The sequence below is a fragment of the Protopterus annectens genome, chromosome 13.part0 (genome assembly GCF_019279795.1).
Source record: "Protopterus annectens isolate FY-2018-M chromosome 13.part0, PAN1.0, whole genome shotgun sequence".
In the NCBI taxonomy this organism is placed as follows: Eukaryota; Metazoa; Chordata; order Ceratodontiformes; family Protopteridae; genus Protopterus; species Protopterus annectens.
In genome coordinates this window covers 757,688,415-757,709,813 of record NC_056747.1, presented here as the reverse complement: position 1 = coordinate 757,709,813, position 21,399 = coordinate 757,688,415, and the positions used below count along the sequence as shown (strand labels likewise).

Genomic DNA, 21,399 nt, shown 5'->3' with positions numbered 1-21,399 from the left:
CAGAACAGTAGGAATGAGCATCTGGATGAAGGAGTTACACAGCAGGAAATCCCTAAAGAGACTGCAGACCAGCCCTGGATGTGTAGTTTATATGGATGACGCCTTCTTGTAGAGGACAAATATAAAAGGGTCATAAATCCTAAAGACAATGAAAGGGACTGATGTTGGATTCAAGTATACGTATGCCAAAACCAGACACTCTTAACCAGCTCTTAGGACAGCCAAATGGCAGCTGAGCCTCATCTCAGACTCCTACAGTAATAAAGCTGGGTTACTAAGTGGATAAAAACCATTGGGAGGGTAAGAGGAGTAAAACCAAGCGGCTGGCGACCAAAATATCTTCCGGAGGGTCACTGCTAAAACAAAATGTGCAAATGTAGCAGCACCACAAGATGAAAGCAAAATACATGATCCATGGAGTAAGCATGCCTCACCTCTTTGCCATCCCATTCAAAAAAAATTAATTAAAAAGCTATTCCTCCACTGGTGATATCTACATGAAAAGCATTGCTTCTTAAAGGTAATTTTAGTCGTGAATAAATTACACTGGTGCAGGTTTAGTGGAAAGCGCGCACACAAAGCTTCAAGGCAGTTTCTCGCAAGTTACATGACAGAGGACTGGCTGATAGCTCTGCCCTACGGCCATTCCTTACTCATGTGTGCAACCTTAATCATGCCCCTGCCCCAAACTATAACCCTACATATTAATTTAAGAACTGCCAGTTTCCCTAACAGTACCACTGGCAAAAAACAATCGGGCACACACACATGCAACAACATATACACAACACTAAATATAACCCCCTAACTTACCACTTACTCTAATCCTGACCCACAAGTACTCACACACACAGTCTAAAACATTCATGAACACACTGTTGAATAAAATGCTATTTAAGAAGCTTACTCACACACTGCAAAACACACACAAAATCTATACCCTAAGCTACCCCTCACTAACACGCACAAACACTCCCATTCCACTTACCATCACAGTAAAAATTCAAACTTCCTGCTTTTGATGCAGCTAACACTACCAAATATTCATTCAACCACATTCTGCCACCAAAAATTATTTAGACAAAACTGTCACTTGAACAACTGACCAGCACCAGTAGTATGACTTACAGACTCAAATGTCGACATCCCTAATAACAACAAAACATTGACACTGCAATACATATGTATTGAGGGTATTTCTTGGTACATGCAAAAAAAAAAAAAAAAAAAAAAAACTTTTTAGGCAGGGAGGAAAGTCCCCCTGCACCCCCCTAATTATATATACCAGCTCTGAGATCGCACAATACCAGGGAAAGGGCATATTTTCCAACACTGGGGATTGTACAATCTGACACACTGTCAACGACCCGTTTAATGCACTGAGTACAATCGACCATATCTGGTGATCTCATACACAGAAAAACGCATTATGTTTATATAGATACGTGTGTGTGTGTGTGTGTGTGTGTGTGTGTGTGTGTGTGTGTGTGTGTATGTATATATATATATATATATATATATATATACACATACACACACACACACAGAGACACACACACGTGTGTGGCAACCATTTCAAATGTTGAGAACCACTACAGCCAGTCCTGAAATGTACAGAATGAATGGCCAAGGCCATTTCCTTATAATACTACATTTTCATTGAGCTATAGCAAACTCAGAATTAGTATACATACGTTTGATTGGTTTTGAACCCCCCCCCTCCCCCCGCCGGCAAAACAGGCATTTAATGGAGAAGAGCAATGCAAATATCTACAGGAAGCACTGCTGCCTCACCATATCATCTCACCGTGTAAACATTTGTTTGGGGGTACCTTCTGTGTTGAGTCAGCACATCCTCTCGGCACTGGTACATGTTTCTGTGGGGTGCTTTAGTTTCTTCCCATGTCCTAAAAGACAAGCCACAGATGAAGCGGCATCCCTTCAAACTGCTAGCAGGGATGCATAATGTGTGAGAGTAACTGTATGCATCCGATGATGGGGGTATCCCAATGTGGATGAACTCTTCTGCCTTGCACCCAGTGACTCTCAGGATAGTGTTCAGCAATTTTGTAACCAACTGTATTATAAGGAAATCAGTGTAGGCATACAAGTATGTATATGAAGTTAAAAGTGTTAGCATGTGATAGCATCCATCAAACTTCTTGGTGATCAAACCTTTGAAGCTATAAGGCATAACCCTTCAAATAGCCTTGGGAATTCACATGCAGCATCTTAACATTTAATAGCATGCTAATGTGCCATACAGGAACTGAAAAAAATATATAGTCTTGTCACTTGAGGCAAAATCAACCACACAGACGTTTCCATCATCTCAAACAGCATGCATACATTCTTCCCTGTTGGTTATTGCATCATCTAGAAATCTTCATGACCGGCAGATTCATTCTAAAGTATCTGCAGATTTGTTTTACTAGCATCTAAAATGCAAAAACACTGTGATACCTTCAAAAGGGCAAAACAGCACCAGTCAAGGAAAGATCAAACTTATTATTATTACTTTATACAGGATTACTTAAGCTTGCAAGACTTGAACAATATTCTCCTCTGATCCAAAAGCTGCCCCTTAAATAAATTTACTTACTCACTCAGGTCAAATGCTGACGGCAATCTTGCTTTTCAAAGGCTACACAATTCAGTATCTTCCTGTAGTTAACTGGGTGTCACTCTTCCTCAGATTACAGAACTACTCTTTCGGACTTCCTACTTGCTTATCCCTAGAGAATTAGTATTGCTAAATCTTTAGATGTAACCTTGCTAAATACTTTGCCAAACAAACTAAACGTAGCAGATTTTCTACTTCACCCATTACACAAAGCTAAAAGTTAGCCAAACCATCTGTCTCTACTGAGTTTATTGTTATGTCAGATAAAACACTATGCTCTCTCTCAAATCTGTCTTCTGCATACTGCAAATAAATACCATTCTATAAATCCAGAATAAAAAGTGTTAGTTTACCACTCATTCTATTATGCATAACTCACAAAAAATAAAAAATATAACCAGTTAATTAAGCTAGGACCCACGACTGGATGTGGGGTAATGTTGGATTTACCCAAAGCTGATGTGGTTTGATCATAAGGGTGCAGCCCGAGTGATCAAATAAAGCCAACAGTGGATAAATCCAGCATTAAACACCCTCAGGAGTCGGTTATTGCTATTATACAATGACATTACTTAAGAAATTGCTTACCTTTCTTAAATAATGTCTTTGTTTAACAGCTCTGTAGTGTGTTCAGTGCTGTTTCTCATTCTTTTGAGTTTTCTAATGTACTGCTCATGCATATGGGAGTTACGATCCCACGCTTGCACAGTACATAACTGCTACTGAAGAGAAGTAATGAATCTTTGTTGCAGTTTTTTTTTTGGGGTGGGGCAGACTTTTGACTCGTAGTTTTGATCTTTTCCACAAAAAAAATATTTTTTTAGCAAGCCACTGCGGATGAAGTCATTAAATAATGAAAGACATTTGAGGTTCAGCCTTCATATCCTTAAGAAACTGCACATCAACAGAAAACCTCATCTTCAACCAGCTTTCTAAAAGCAAAGCACCAACATAATTGTGTGTTTGTGTGGGAGGGCACAAAGGTCAAAAAATAGTCACAGATTTATTGCTCTTAGAAAGTTAAAACGAAGCAGAGATCCTATGTCTGTATTTCAGAAATTTTATGAAAATGTGTATAAGCAGGGGACTGTATAAACCAAGAGAGCACAGATAGAAGACTTAATTATGCCAAGGTGAGAGAAAGATGAGACTCAACAACTAATAGTTAAGATATGAGGTGATGAGATAACAATATGTACAATCAATCCACAGGGAAGTCTAGGTCCAACACACTGGAGGACCCAGTCAACCAGGGTTTGACTAGCAGTTCTGACACACACTAGAGGAGCCAGGCAGTAAAACATGGGACTAAAGGGATGTGGCACACAAGCCTCTTTGGGGGGGTGGGGTGGGGGGTGAGAGGAAGTGTTATTTCTTTAGTGGAGACTGGTGAAACCACTGCATGATCCTGAAGAGACGGGGCAGGGCTGCTTGTGTAGACAGCTCACTGAATGACCCCCTCTGGCTCCACAAGCTGAATGACTATGGGACTATATGGCTACGGTAAAAACCTTTCAGCCTCCTCTAATGACTTTAAATAACAGTCCCTTCCGGTACACCCTCACTTTGGTGATAAATTGGGGGCAAATGGGACCACTGGCTGTGACAGGCTGTGGTCAACAAGCAACAGGTGCAGAAAATGTATAAAAAAGTTAAAAAATTCCTGTTTTATTTTACTCCTCCCCATTTTACCCTCTTCAGAAATACATGTTTTTTTTTTTTTCAGAAATACATGCTCTTAATCTCACCCCTCCTTTTAGTCTCTGCTCTCAAACAACAAAATTATGCACTACAGTAAATAATTTATAGCATGTATATACAATGTCCTTGACCAAGGATTTCTTACTATATACTATAATAAATCTCTTGGGCAGTCCTGCAATGTAAAGGGATGAAGCCTTGATTATGGCCCTGGCAGCCTAATTTGATTACTGTCGCAAGCACCTGAAGGGGCTAGCAAGAAGAATGGGATGTCCTGGGAGAAGATTTTGTGATGATGTAAGCAGATCGTTCATCAAACTGCAGCCGAGGGCTAGGAATGATAATGGGCTAGGCATGTATGACAGCAGAGGTCTGGATGGCCTAAGGCAAAGAACTGGCAAATCTTCATAGGGTCTGTCCTGTCTAGAAATCTATCATCAGCATGACAGGGTCTAAGAAAAGCCTTGTCCAAGCAAACAATGACACAGCAAGCACCCTCTCTTCTCCATTTCCAAGAAGCTACTTTCTGCTTCCCCTTTCCAAGCTGCCCAGTGGTTCCACTCAAGGGATAGTAGTAGACCAATGTTGCTATTTACTTCCCATTCCCTCCACCACTAGCACTAAAATCCACTGGTGGGGGCAGTACCAGGTTTGGAGTTTACTAGTTAGGATAGGTGACTAGCAGAATTAAAGTTGCAACACTAGGATGCAAAAAAAAAAAAAAAACTGTAATAAATCCCTCCTCTTCTTAACCATCTTCTTTTTTATAAATCTGTACTTAATCTACATATAGTATTGTAAACTGCAAACAATGCATTTAAATTCTTCCAAAGCTCAGCACAACCTTCCTTATGGACCGTTTTCTTCTGCTGTCACATTTTTAATTCTGCTGGGTGCTTTCTGCCCCACCCAACATCAGGCCATCTCCCTGATCAAGCATAGCTCCATTCATTTCCCAGTATGAAGGACATACCAAGTACTGTATGGAGGAAACAAACACCCAGGGGAAGCCATCAAACTGGCAGCCATGAGGGTTGTTTATGCCCATACTAGCACCCCATCAACTTAGGGTGTTTATTATCTCTGTAATAGTACCATCTGGTAATGAAATTAGAACCTGCATCACCACAGGGACCAGCAATGCTCCTCTACTCCTTGCATGCACACTCACTCACATGTGGTAGCAAGGACTACTCTTACAGGCTTTGGAGGTCCCAGCCCATGTCCTCCATGCACAAGACAGCTTTGGCTCCGGTCAAAACCAGACGAGTCCTCTGAAAATGGGACACCAGTCTCCGTGGCCTACACCACTGTGTGCTCAAATCAGTAACTGGACTCGGGTCGCATGGGCCACAGTCAGGACTTTATTCCTTCTACACCAGAAGCACAGGCTGATATAACCATTTTTTGTTGAACGGTAAGGTTATATTAAATATGATACTGACTACATTTTTATTATTATACATGTACAATACTCATGAAGTTTTGCTCTTCTGCCCTTCAAAGAAAATGAGCTCTGTTCAGTCACATTACTGCAGTCGGTAAAATGCAAATAAATAAATAAATCAACTCTAATACAAAGGATATAGTTCTAGCCCAGAATAAAATTCTTACTATATGCAGCCAAGGTATAAAAATGGTTTTGGTGAGTACATCCCATTTGAAATGGTTTGTGGTGCTTACGCATTACATATCTGAAAACATAACAGCTCAGTGGTGTATACAGTAAGAACCTTTTAAAAAAAAATGGTCCTGCGGTAGAGTGTTACTTTCACTATTGTTGTACATGCCATTCTTACCTATTTGGAATTGTTTCGTTGTATACAATCCTTTCTTCCATGCACAGATGCTTTGCTTTCTGAAGACATTAATAAAAATAAACCATACCATTATATTTCTTCTAAGAATTGACAAAAACATTTATTCTAAACAGACAAATACGCTATCATGCCACCTTAAGAAACACTGTAAATTAATACACAAAGGAATCTCTGTACATCTATGTTTTCACTAGACAACATGTAGCCAGCAAGCTCTATTTCCCAAACAGAGACATGCGGTACAGTAATCCAGTGTCCTACAGATATTCTCAAAAAAAAAAAATTCATCTCAAGTACGGATTATGAGACTTCTGAAACAATTTCTAACAGAGAACAGGTCTTCTCAAACATCCCACCACTCATGCAAATTTTAATCTTAATATCTGCATGTTCTCTTCTGCAAACTCTAACATTAATGCATGTTTTCCTATACAAACATGCAAGCGATAGGTCATGAATTGTGAGAAATCCAAAACTCAGCATGTACTCCAAAAGGATTATTAGTAAAGATTACAGAGAAAGATTAAAAGCACAAACAAATTACCATGCATAACACTGTGCAGCTGTTTCTTTTCCTGGATATTTATTTAGTCAGTCAGCAGCAACCGCTGTGAAAAGAATACTCTGCCAGCAGATGTTTTGTGGGATGGGAGACTTCAGCACAGGACTTGTGGGGATGAGGACAAGACAGGAATAGTGTATGTGTGTGTGTGTGTGTGTGGACTACAAGAAGGATGCTGTACTAGGAAAGAAGCAACTTTAATTAAAGGCCAAGACCTAACAAGATATGATAATGCATCATGGGGTCATTAAGTTGAAAAAAATAACGGCAGTTAGGGCACAGCTCCCTTTAATTGGGTGGGTGAGTCTCACTAGACCTGCAGACTATTTTCAAGGGACACAAAGATGGTACCCATAAAAATGGGTAGGACTATGTGTTAAAGTGGTAGCTGGGGAGTGGGCAAGAGTTGTTTTTCCTACTGGGGTAAGTCCAATTTTACAGTCAGGTTCAGGACTTCTACTGCAGGGGTGTCTTAGTATGTGCTCATCATGCTGAAATTTTGGAGATATTTTCACATACACATTTCTACACACAACCGAAATCACGATAAATAAGCACATTTTATAAATTATATATAGGTTACTGCATTTCAAATAATTTTCAATCCGATTCAAAGACTGCAAACTTTATACATTTTTTTTCACATGGGAACTTCCCATTGATTATTTTCTCTCATAATAACCATACATTTCTGAATAATTTTCTGCAATACAGATGACAGTGCTTCATCGACAGATCCCCCCCTTCTTGCTAGTTCCACGCTTGTGTTGCATTAAGTCACAGGATGCATACCTATATGTTCAAGCTTGTCTCGCAGATGCTGTCTGTCTTTACTCACACAAAATATGGAATGGGGAAGGAGCAGGACATGAGAAAATAAGCCATTTTCTCCTCCTATCTGCTTTCAGGTCTCAGTAAAGTGCAAACTGAACAAGTCTGACTGTCAACACCAGCAATCACTTCAGGCAATAAGATTCCCTTCCTCAGCTGCCCTCTTGCATAAAGGCAGGGTGGCCAACTCTGCCAGTGACTACCTAAGTTCTCCCAGTATCCAATACATATCTAAAAGTCAGATAGGGTGGGGAGGATCAAGGGGTAATGAACATCTCTCCTGTAATAAAGACACAGACCATTCTGTGTCTGGTTCACCCTTTATTAAAGGCTGCAGCTTCATGCCAGGTGAAATAATGTTCTGCCAAATGATCTGACTGTTTGCAAGTGCATGTCTATCTTGAATTCCTAACTATGCCCATGGCCAGAAAAGGGACAAAAATGAAAAAAGCAAAAAAGATTCCTGCAAAATGATAAAACCAGCCACCTACTAACATCCACAATGAACAGCCAAAGACTTGTGGCAGTCAGCAAACTGAAGACCAGAAGTCAGAACGGGGATGTATACAGAATCATGTCATTCAATTATCTCTGTATTCAGCAATGCGTATGTCCTTAAACTTGGTTTTTCATGTCCTGACCTGTCAACTTTTTCAGTGTTAACTTCATCCCAAATTTGTTACAAATTTATTTACTTATTTATTTTACATTTGTTGACCGGGATAGTCTGACTGGACATATGTCCATTTTCAGTGGAGGCCTGGGGAGAAAAGTTCCAGATAACACAGACATAGCAGATACGAGTCAAATATATTTACAAAGCCCTCTAGTACGTAGGTACAGTGTGTAATAGTATACAAAAACAACAGGTTGCAGCAAGCTATTATGAGCAAGAGATGCTTGCACAAACAGCAAGAGATGCCTGCACAAAAGCTTCTATATTTACTGCTTGTACTGTATTATTTATATTACTTACTGGAATTTTGAATAATTAACTTTTATCATTAGTTTGTGGTGCTTTTCTCCCCAGCTCTCCACTGGAAACAGGCTCCTCGCCCACTCCACCTACTGCATGTCTTTGGGATGTGGGAGGAAACCCACGTGACCACAGGGAGGACATGCAGACTCCACACAGAAGGCACTCCAGCCGAGAATCGAACCAGAGAACCACTTGCTGTGAGGTGGCAACACTAACCGCTGCACCACCGTGGCCGCCCAAGCTTTAACCAGATAATCAGAGGCTGAAATGAAGAAACGGATGGCTGAGTATTAGACCTCTCAAGAAGAGCTGCTTCAAAAAATGGCAGAGTTAGATGACAGAGTGAGCGCAGAAAATCTGAGATTTTCTGCTGTACCACAGAAACTGTAAGGAACAGACTGTATTCATTTTATGAAAACACAAATAATGTATTCATTTTATGAAAACACAAATAAGCAATTAGAATGACATTTCACAGCAGGATTTCTTAACTGAAAGTGTGAATTGAATGTATGCTCAAAACCTGGCCATGACAAAGCAACCAAGACCTGTAAAAAAGATGCAATCATACCATCAGAAAGAATTGATCCTGACAAAACTGTGGCAGAAGGGGCAAAATAATTAAAATTTGAAGACAGCCGAGTGGTTGTGGAAAACTATTATTTACTGTAAACCAGTCAGAAAAGAAAAATAAATGCAATGTAAACCAGGCAGAAAAGAAAAAAAAATTACTCAGCAATAAGGAAATGTCAAGTCAAGGGGTAGGTGTGATATTCAAGCTGCTGTATCCATCTGTCTTCAGAATAATTTTCCTGGAGGATGAAGGACATTTTTTCTAACACATTTACTGAATTAACATTTAGCACACAGGCAAACATATATTTACGTAAAAGAAAAAAAAAAATGTTAACAGTTACAATTATACAGCACAAATTATTTAATACAATCATAAATCCACTGTTACATAAATTGCTCAATTCCTGCCTTCTTTTAAACCTCACTCCTCCTCCAATATATTATTCTGAATGTATTGTTTCCACAATTTCCACTTTTCCTATGTAATTTGCTCCTAACCTTTTCTAAAAGATCAAACTTCCAGTTTTTATCTCCGTTATAATATTCACTACTTCAGGTACAGTAGGTTTAGACTTTCATTTCCATTTTTAAGTAACTGCTTTTTTGGCAGCTGCCACAGTTAAACTTAAAGCCTTACTAAGTCCAGGCAATTCAGATCCTGTATCCCAGCTCAAAAAAGCATTTCCTCAGTAACACCCATTTGTTCACCCAATATTTCTGACACAGTACTCTGCAGATTATTTTTTAAATGTGTCAATTCATTGCACGCTCAAAACATGTTTCCTTTTACCGCTTTCTTTCCCATCACACCACACCTGAGGAAAAATTGTTTGGAGTCTGCTTGGGTTTTTAAAAAAAAACCTATGCAAATACTTTCCCAGCAAAAATCCGAAATCTCCTACACTTTGCTGCATATTTAGGAGCCATATACATGTTTTCCCGTTGTTTCAGTGTGAACTGCTTATCCAATCTCTCTTCCCAATCTTTTCTAACCTCCTCTGATTGATTCTTATATTTATTGTACAATATTTTATATGCCCTACTAATTATCCCTTTTTTTTTTTTTAACAGCAGCTTCTGTTCTGGATTCAACTAAAAACTCTACCAGACAGGTCTTTCAGTTGGGATTCCCCGACCCCTTTCTCTTTGCCTATTCTTTGATATCAATCCCTGATAGGGAAGAGAGCCTCAAGCATGCAGTCCAAAAGTCTTTCTAGCTTCTTCCCATTCTATTAACTTTCACTTCAGCTTTTATATTATCTTTGTTTTTGTTTCTTCTCACATATCCTTAGCTACCACAACAGAATCCTTTTTTAACCCATAATCCTAAATACTTAATTTTATTGTGCCCTCATTAATATCAGTATTGCTGAACCAATTCATGTGTGGGTACATATTTTACAGACAGAGTCTTTGTTTTGTTGGCATTAAGTTTATATTGCAAAAAAACCCCAAATGAAACTATCAGAACATTCCACAACACTGAGATGTCGTTTTCTTGGTTTTATCATGTACAAAATAATACTGTCTGCAAATAAAGCCAACTTTTCTTGACTACCATACCAATTATATCCTTAAATTTCTGAGTCCCTTATTTTCTTTGCAAAACATAAAAAGGGGAGAGGACACCCCACCTGGTTCCTGTATTTAGACACCCTCGAACTTTAATTTTTGCCTCTGATCCCTCATGTAGCCTTCTAATTCACTTACTATTGTATAAGGGAATGCAACTGCTTCCATTGCCCGACTCAAAATCCCATCTTATTGTCGAATGCTGTCCTCTGCATCCAGACCCATCATCATCATCAGTATTTTCTTACATTCTGCTTCCCTCTGGATCACCAGTGTTCTATTATTGTCAAATGCTTTCCTTACCGCCACAAAACCAAACTGATCCATATCTATCAATTTTGGTAACACCTTTGCTATTCTTTCAGCTATTATATACATAAACACTTTACAATCATGGTTTACAACTGAAATGGACCTATATGAAGCTGGGTCTGATGGGTCTTTACCATCTCCACAGCCAACAAAAATCCAACCTTTCTCAGTCACTTCCTTGTAAAATCATACTTCAGAAAGGTGATAATTTATAGTCTCACATTTACTAATTTCAGTTTCCCTGATCTTCTTCCTGTTCATCTCCACCTCCCCATCTCCTGACTCCAGTTCAAGTCGAAGGTACTGTCGATTCTTCTAGTCAACTCCCGTTTTTTTTCCCCTCTCTCTCAAGCATTTTCCTTTGGAACACTGGAAAAGGTTTCACTGGCAAAATCTTGCTATGAGCCTTACCATCAAAGAATGAGAAACAGAGTCTTCTTCTGTTCCATGGCTCACCCCTTGATGGGCAAACTTTTGTATTTCTCCCTTAGCCCGTTATGCATCCAAAAATGACTTTGATCCTCATGGCCAGATTTGGAGCATGCAAAAATATGAAATATCCCTGCAACTCATCAAACACTCGTTACATTGAATGTGAGATGCTACAGTTGTTTTACCAAGTGTTCAAATCTTCAGCGTATCTAATTATCGAACAGGAGTACATCAGAAACAGCATCTGAATGTGTACTGTTGCAATCCCTACTGGTGTGTTGTCTAACAGAGCACAAGCAATGATTCAGTGTTAATGCTGTGTCCTATTTTCAGATGGTGGTGTCACTGCCAGAGCACTGTCCAGTAGCAAACCAGTAGTGCTTCACTGTTCCTGTGTTTTACAATTTCATTTAGTGTTTTGCAATTGCAGAGTTAATGATGGGCAAAGATCCCACATAAAAGCACTTTGCTTTGTCATATGCCATAGAATAATCATACCATTCTGAACTTCAAGATAATCTATGTAACACTGAACTTAACTTCATAATGCAACTCTACATAACCTCATAAACATCTGAAAAGGGTCATAAGACCACTGTAATTAATCACTCAACAAATGTGTAAATAAATAAAAACTCTGTGATAGTGTTCAGTAACTGTAATTTCAATACTGCGCATTCTTAATAAATGCACTTTGTGATGCCTTTTGTCACAAAGTGCACTCTCAAGATCTAACGTCTAGATATATTTACATGGACCCATATGTACATATACAAGTGTGCTTCTCTATGCCAAACTTTCCACAGCATATTAACATGCCTACACCACCCCTACTATCCTCCAAGCAAGTACCAAGTGCTCGTTCTAAGGTAAAAAACACTAGCTCCCTGGGCCAGAATAATGTGCTAGGCTGCCTTCTTGTCAACATCAAATATTGGCTGGTAAACCAGTTATTTAGTCTATTCAATCTCAGTCTCTCCAATGGACTCATGCTAGAGATATAGAGAACGTATGTAATTATCCTAATCCACGAAGGGGAACAACTACTAATCTGGGTAGCTACAGACCCATTTGCCTCACCAGCCTTTTCTGTAAAGCAATAGACCACATAATTTTTAAACTTACTAGCAAGGACATAGGCAGTCTTTAAATCCTGGACCCAAACTTTTCTGCATCAGTTATAAGTAAATCCTGCCTCAAACCTGGTGGACTTTTCTTGAACAAGTCAGTGAGGCATTAGACTGAAACTAATCCATCCACACTGCATACCAGGACTTGGGCAAGTCATTTGCTACCATTCTGCATTCTGGCAGTACTGATAAGCTAATCCAATTAAAAGTAAATCCCTATCTTACACAATGGATAGCAAATTGGTTCACTGACAGAACCCAACATATTAGTGCTTGAGGAACACTCTCATTAAAGAGAGTAGTTACCAGTGGTGTCCTCCAGGTGTCACTGCTGGAACCACCCCTCTTTGGGTATCTACCTCAATGACACCAAAGGCCTGTGGCAGATGAAGTTTGCTGATGATTGTAAACTCAGAGCCGTCATAAATCCCCAAACTGACATCCAAATTTTTCAAGTGGGACAAACATACACTAACAAGGTGTGATTGGACCATGGACTCAAACTAAATGCCAAGAAATGTGGCATGTGGCCTTTGGCAAACCTGTGCACCCACACTCCAGTTTCAAAGGTAACTCCTCCCTTAAAAATTGACTATGTCATTAGGATCTTGGGCACTTTCACAGACAACTCTCCTTTGACCACCATGTATCCACTGTTAGGAAACCCTTTCATACAGCCATACTAATTTATTTATTTGCAGTGTGATTACCGGGGAAGTCCACTGGGCCGAACTGACCCATTTTCAGTGTAGGCCCGGGGAGAAAAGCTTTCAAGATGCATTACACAATTTAGATACAAATGCTAGTTAATATTAAAGATCTTATGTAGAATAGTTACTCATAAATGCATTCAATATCATGCATAGCTAACAAATTCATTAAGCTTGAAGATAGGGATCACACAGTTTCATTTGAAGAAAACAGATATGGGTTAGGTCTGGAAACAGTTTACATAACAAACCTTTTTAAGAAAATGTAAATACGCTTTACATACACACATCAACAGTAGAATGCTACTTACAATATTTACAAGGCTGGGCTGTGTGAGGGTAGCTGTAGGAGATGAGAGCTTAGAGAGAAGCTATAGAAATTGTTGAGAGCTTAGATAGGCTCATAGGAAGATAACTATGAGAGTTGTAGAGCTTGGGAACCAGAGCGAGAACCCCCTTGGATTAGGTTGGGTGAAGGCAGGTACATTTCCATTTAGTGGACAGGTGTTTGAAAGTTGGGTTTTGAAGTTTTCTGAGTTTGGTATCGTTCTTAGTGTGGAGGGAAAAGAATTCCATTTTTTTGCCTAGTAAGAAAGACAGTAGAAGTTGGCCAGCAGGAAGTTTAGGTTTATGGATAGTAATTAAGTTCTGATTTTCAGATCTGAGAGCTCTGTTGGGTGTATAAGGGGGAAGGATTTTAGTTAGAGCGGGACATATTGTTGGGTGAAATATGAGTCTATGTGCAGTAGTGAGTTGGAGATAGTCTAGGTAGTTTGGGAGTTCAAGCCAATTCAGGGATTGTAGGGTTAAGGCAGTGGATGGGTGGTATTTTTAGATTTAGAGGCAAATTTAGAGATTTTGTTGTAGCAGTTTTCTAGTTTAGAGGTGATAAAGGAGGACAGGTTGGTTAGGAGAGGGGCTCCATATAATAAGGAAGGAAGACGATAAGTTGAGGCCAGAGTTTGCCTGGTAGAGTTGGAGAGAAAGTGATTATTCCTATACAGCATACCTAGCTTTTGGTGGGTTTTCTTAATATTTTGTTGAATATGAATATCAAACTTGAGGCGTTCATCTACAGTAATGCCAAGTAGTTTGGCAGAGGGGACTACTTCTATAAGTGAGTTGGTTTGACTATAGACTTTGAAGTTGTTTTTATCGTAGGAGAGGGTCTTTGTGGGAGGGAACAGTAGAATCTTTGATTTTGTATTGAGAGAGAGATAGTTTTGGCACATCCAATTTTCAGTTGTTGAGAAGGTAGTTTGGGTTTTAGTCAGCAATTAAGAGAGGTTTGAGGAAGAGCAGACTAAGGTTGAATCGTCTGCATATTGAATGATTTTAGCATCAGGAACAGCAGTGTGAAAGTTATTGATGAAGATTTAAAAAGCACTGGCCCAAGGATGGATCCCTGTGGTACGCCAGTTGGGGTAGATAGGAAGGAAGAGATGGATTTCTTCCATTTGACTGCCTGTGATCTGTCTGATAGACAGCTGGAGAACCAGGATAGAGCATTATGTGAGAGATTAAGGTTTGAGAGATGACAGAGTAGGTGCTTGTGGGAAACAGTATCAAAGGCTTTAGACATAGCGAGTAAAACAGTAGAAACTAAGTGGCCTGAATCTCAGGCTTGAATGACAGTTTCTAGGAAAGAGAGTAGAGCAGTTATTGCGCTATGGCCTGGATAGAAAGCCATGCTGGGTAGGAGTGAGAACATTGTTTTGGGTCAGGAAAGGCATAAGTTGGAGGTGGATGCATTTTTCTAGGATTTTGGAGATTGGTGAGAGCAAAGCAATGGGGCGAAAGTTTGAGATGTTGGTATTTATGCCTCTTTTACGAAGAGGAAGAATATAAGCTGAGTGCCAGAGTTTGGGGACGTAGGATTCTTTTATGGATTGGTTGATAATGATGCTGATTGGGAGCGCAATGCCATCAGCAGCACATTTTAGGAAGGAAGAGGGAATATTGTTGGGAGCGTTAGAGCAAGGTTTAAGTTTGGACAAAAGTTTTTTTTATAATGTTAGTGGAGATGGGTTTGAGTTCAAACAGATGAGGTGAGTTAGAAGGGGGAGTGTGTGCTAATCACCACAAGTAAGTCTTCTACATCTAAGGAAGCCACCATCTCCCTCTACTCTTCCCTTATCAGGCCAGTAACACAGTATAATGCCCCTTTTTGTACATACTTGTCTAGGCATATAACCTAGCTAAGGAAAAAGCAGTGTTTTCGTACTAAGTCAACTGAGGGCATGTCCTCCTTGAACTAACTCGACCACTTTAAAGTCCCCCCTTTTCCATTTCCTCTCATCTTTTGAAAGGTGAATGCGGTCAAGCATACAGAACTAACTCATCCACAGAACTACCATCAGCCTAAACACTCAAAGAGATTTAAGCTTCCACCAAAACATAAAAAGGACCCGTTCATAAGATAGATGTCTATCTCAGAAGATTTCTCTTTTATGAAACGCACTCCTCTTGGAAGTCAATAGAAGACCCTTTTTAAGCAAAACCTCGGTGACTGCACAGCCCAAATGAAAGTACATCCCCAGTTTGGCCCTTCAAACCATTTTGGAAATGGCTCGAAACCAAGTTTAATATAATTCATTTCATGTGGTTAGACATTAACTCATATATTGGTAAATTCTAATTGGGATCTTGTAGCTAGGCTACAAATGGTCCATCAAATCAACAACCTAGTATTAACCTATGAACCTATGAAGTAAACTCACCAGAATATATTCTATGTAAGAAAACTAGGATGAGTTATGTCCAACTGCTATAAAATGCAAACACCACCATTTGAATAAGGTGCTTGTTTAAACAAACTTTTCCCCAAGACAATTTTCCACTCACACATCCATTTCCTCTTTTTGTTTCAATCATGTTTCTTTACCACCTGCATGTGTAAGTGAAGAGACTACATCTTCTTCTATGCCTGCAGACCACTAAGCAGCAAAATATCTACACATACTGACAGACTGAGCAAATGAACAATAACAATTTTCCTACTCCTGCTGCCTAAAGCAACTACATACTCTGCTTCGCCAACTGATCTTACAGCACTCAATTCCGTGCACTGCAAGTGCTACCTTTTCAGAAGGTAAAAAGAGGAGCATGATGAATTGACTGCTCAGTGATTCAGTGTTTTTTAAACAGTTTAGGTTAGGTGGTGAATGTGAAATATAACAGACATAAAAAGCTGTACATTGTCATTTGCATCTGTAATGGGGGCTATCACCTTCCGTAAACCCTGTCCCCCATTTAAAACTAGACTGGAGTTGTGGTTAAGGAGGAAGGCACCAGTCCCCTTCCTTACAGGATTAATAATATATTTCTCATTTGCCTGGGTGGTACCTGTATGTGTAGACAAAGAATGAGTCAAAACGAGATGAGAATCTCATCAATCAGGCAAGTTACAGGGGACTGTCTGATCACTCTGGATCAGTATTTTTGCGGTTTGGAGCAGCTTTATTTTTGCCATGTATACGCAACTTCTTGTAAATTTACTTATTAAATCTGTGTCCCTACCGCTGCTATTTTGTAAACAAGCACTATTTTTTAATATTGTTGGTCTGACTAGTTACCATTCATACCTTTCCTGCTTAATGACTATTCATTCTTTACAAAGTCTATGATGGTACAACAAGGTGAGCTACTTGTCAGCCCTCTGGTCATATCATTTAATGGCTTTTAAGTCCTTTGTGACTGTAACATGAAAAGTACGGGGCTGATACCCAAGCATGTGCAATTCACTAATTTGAATTACTTGGTAGTTATATAAATCTCTTACAGTACTTGGTGTAAATCACACTGACATGTCCCCATGCATGTACACACACACACACACACACACACACACACACACACACACACACACACACACACACACACACACACACACACACACACACAAAACACACAAAACACACACACACAAACACACAAAACCTTGACTCCTCAAACGTAAAACTGGTAAAAAGTGAAAGGAAACAATAAAAGCCGGCAACTTTTAGAAAATAAAATTACTTAATTCTTCAAGTAAAACTGTTTAATGTGAGCGCTTTCGGCTAGAAAATAACCAGCCTTCTTCAGACAAAACAGTTACAAGCAACAAACAAGTTCATTTTATACTTAATTGAACATCCCAATTAGAGATTTAAAGACACATTACATCAACGTAAAATAAGTGAAAAAAAAAAAAAAAAAACACACACAATAAAAACAAAGAATAAGCAACCAAGCACCATACTACGTTAATAAGTTATCCTAATTTAAAAAACCTTGTTCTAATAAGAACAAACCTATTAAGATAAACTAATTTCTATTTTTTATATATATATATATATATATATATATATATATATATATATATATATATATATAAATGAATGTAAAATTTATCCTATTCAAATCAGTATATTAATATAAATTGTTATGCAGCATTCGGTACAAGTAAATACCCAACTTTATATTATGTTAAACATAATGACAAGCGCAATATTTGATTATGTCAACACATCACACCTCAATAATTTAACTATACTGTAAATATCAATAAATAACCCAATCAGAAAATGTATTATTTAATATGTAAAATATCACAAATTCGACCAACTCTATGTCCCAAAAGTGTGAATGGCAGATAAACCAAATAAGTCAAATCAAAGCAAATAAATACATATCTTTTCAGTGACAGCAGTTTAAGAATGCATTTAATAGATACATTCTCATTCAGACCCGGAAAAGTATGAGCCCCCAATCTAATCTGCCATTTTAACTCATCTACTTCCAATTGCACTTGCCATGGTCCCCCTCTAATGCCTAGTGTTCTTTGTTGCAAAATGGCAAATTTAAAACTGTGACTGGGATGGTCAATCACATGCTTGGCAAGTGCATTATTAACATCTCTTTTAATAATGGCATAATTGTGCTCATATATCCGTTGTTTCAGTTTCCTTTCCATCTTGCCTATATAGAATGCATTGCATTCATTACATAATGCTACATATGTTACTGCTGTACTTTCACAATTATATTTGTAATTCAACTTATACATTTTATTATTAATAAAAACTTGACTGCCAACAATTATATATTTACATTGGGGGCACCTCCCACACTTAAACATTCCTATTTTATTCTGACGTACAGTTCTCTTCTTTTCTAAAAGGGACTTTAGATTTTGCCCTCTCCTATAGGTAATCTTAGGTTCACAGCCCAATCTCTTTAACAAATTTTCATTACCTTTTATAATAATCCAATTTTTATATAGTGCCGTTCTAACAAGAGCATGATCCGAAGAAAAAGTGGAGAGGAAACTAGTGTGGTGAATTATGTTCTGCTGAACCATTCCCAATTGGTGTAAATTAACCATATTTATCTCAGGGCTTGTGTTATCTAACAAAATCTCGGCCCGGAATTCTTCCTGGCTTGCCAACAACGGGCTAAAATGCCCAATACTTCTTTTGTGAGTAACTTCATTCTTAATAGCCACTATTAAATGAAGTGGATACCCTCTATTGAGGAACATAGTTTCTAATAATTGACATTCTAAATCAAAATCTGTGTCATTTGTAATCATACGGGCAGCCCTAACCATTTGCCCTTCAACTACTGCCCTTTTCTGATAAGGGTGATGACTTGAATAGTGGAGAAATGAATTTGAGTATGTAGGTTTTCTGTAAATTTTACTTTTACAACAAGATTTTGAGCTGTCTTTAATTAGAAAAACATCGAGAAAACTAATGGACTTCTCACCTATAACATGAGTGAATTCTAGAAAAGTGGTGGTCTTGGAAATATTATCAATAAATGTTGGTATCTGGCCTATATCTCCTTTCCAAATACAGAACATGTCAGCCTGGTATCTTGTATACCAGGAGACATGATTCATGAATAATGGATCTTTAAATAATAAATTACGTTCCCAAAATGCCATTATGGCATTTGCGAAACTACCACCACATGGGGAGCCCATCGCAACCCCCGATTTTTGTAAATAAAATTTACCCTCAAACATCATGAAATTATTATTCAAAACCAATTCTAAGAGTGCCTCTATTAAGTTAATGGTATTACTCTCCACTTTCTTTGTAAGAATTCTCTAACCCACTCAATACCAGTTTTCTGAGGAATTACTGTATATAAATCCTTGATGTCTATTGTAAGAAAACATCCATCAGGCTGAAACTCAAGCTGACTAATGTTCTTCAAAAAGTCCCACGAATCTTTACAAATTTGTGGCTCACTTTCCAGGTACGGTTTTAGAAGGGTATCTATATATTTGGCACACCCATATGTAATTGACCCACGCCCATCGACTATTGGTCTGAAGGGTGGTTCAATCAAAGATTTATGAATTTTTGGGGTGCCAAATAAAGCTGCAGTAACAGGTGCTAACATAGGTAAATAATGATATAAATCTATGTCAAGAGACCCTTCTAAAACAGATCCTCCAAATTTGCTCTAATCTTAATATATGCTCCATTAACTTCATTCAAAGAGACTTCTATGTATGCCACAGTATCAAGATGCTTAAACATTTTAGCTACATAGACATTGTAGTCCATGAAAACCAGACCTCCCCCCCCTTGTCTGGCTTCATGACTCTGATGTCACATTCATTTAACAAGTTAATACAATCATTTTCTAGTATGTTTGTGTTATATCTCGTGGGTCTTTGTTGGAACTAGTCTTTGATAGCTCTAAAGTCAGCTTCACACATTTTCTCAAATATATTCAGCTCAGGATGAACTGGGGGGTTTAAACAAACTGGAAACTCTGGTAGAATGAACCATACTCGAATTGTTGTCCATAAGTAAATTTAAACTGAGCTTACGGACATACAATTTAAGATCAATAAGAGTATTGGCAATGTCCATTCTTTTACTAGGAACAAAAGTTAGCCCTTTTGAAAGAAAATCAATCATCTCTTAACGAACGTCCAAAACGGTGTAATTAAATATTTTAAAGTCACCGTTTGAACTAATATGCATTCTTGGGCCATGATTCACGATATCTACACATACTATCTCCTCCTCTGTTTCCTTTTGTTTTTCCCTTGGGGTCGATTCTGGTTGTACTGCCGGTTGCTGTTTCGGGCATTGTTGTTGGACTGAAAAACCTGTTGGTTAGATTCACCTCCCCTACCATTAAGATTACCAGATTGATTGTTTGAATGGTTAATATTATTATTGTTGCTGTTATAGTTGTGCCCTGAACTATTATTACTACGATTACTGTTACTGTTACTGTTGAGCCTTTCACTCTGCCTAAGTGGCTGATTAACTCTGTTATCAACCACGGGGCTTGAGTTAAGTGGTGCAACTGTTCCATTCTCATTGTTCAAGTTATTGCCAGCCCCCGAATCATTAACTTGCCAAAACGATGTATTAGAAGGTGTGTTTGAGGGTGGCTTAGGATAAGCTTGTTTTTTAGAATAATCGTTAATGTCTCTAGCAATCTTTTTCCTTTTGGTAATTAACAGTTTATTTATTGCTGTTTCGATACTAGCATAAATTCTACAATATTCGAATTTATAGCTAGAAAAGTCATTGTGATTTTTGATAAGGTGGTCCAACATTTCCAACTCAGTTTTTAAGGCACAAATATCTGTATTATAAAAATTGATGAGGGCTTGCAGAAATTCTAAACCTTGACGGTCAAACAGTTCAATATGTTCATGGTGGAAAACTGAACCGTTAATGAGTCCTGCTGGATACTGCCATTGCCTAAGCCCTTTAGGAATTATTTTCATAGTAATACACTCTTGCAAGTAGAAACTTCAAGCTGAAGCTTCCTACATTTATATAGTTTCATATCAAATTCATTAATTTTGTTCAAAAGATTGTTAGTCTCCTGTTCATCATTGGCATCAAAAGAATTACCGTGTTCATATGCGCTATTAAAAAAGTTGTTATTGTTCATAAATGCTGCAATGGAAGGAATATTAGTACTTTGATCAATCAAACCTTCTCCGCTTGCTCCCGACACAAGGTTCCTTTGAACTCCCGGCTGGTTCCCATTAACCAGGCTGGTAATAGCTGTTACCGCATCCGAACTATTAGAAGTGCCTGCAGCCACACCTCCCATGGCTCGACTGCCATTACAATTACCCGGTCTGGGTGATGTCCTATTCAAACTAATAGGTGCCAAATTATG

At 38.5% G+C, this 21,399-nt stretch overlaps 1 protein-coding gene across 3 annotated transcripts in view; it reads right to left on the bottom strand.

The window, feature by feature from the left end:
- TP53I13 (tumor protein p53 inducible protein 13) overlaps positions 1-21,399 on the bottom strand; it is a 617,213-nt gene that overhangs the window by 146,708 nt on the left and 449,106 nt on the right. For all 3 annotated transcript variants that reach the window (XM_044054453.1, XM_044054452.1, XM_044054454.1), the window contains one exon: positions 6,124-6,182. In XM_044054453.1, the coding sequence (XP_043910388.1) occupies positions 6,124-6,182 (59 nt within the window). The remainder of the gene's footprint in view (positions 1-6,123; positions 6,183-21,399) is intronic.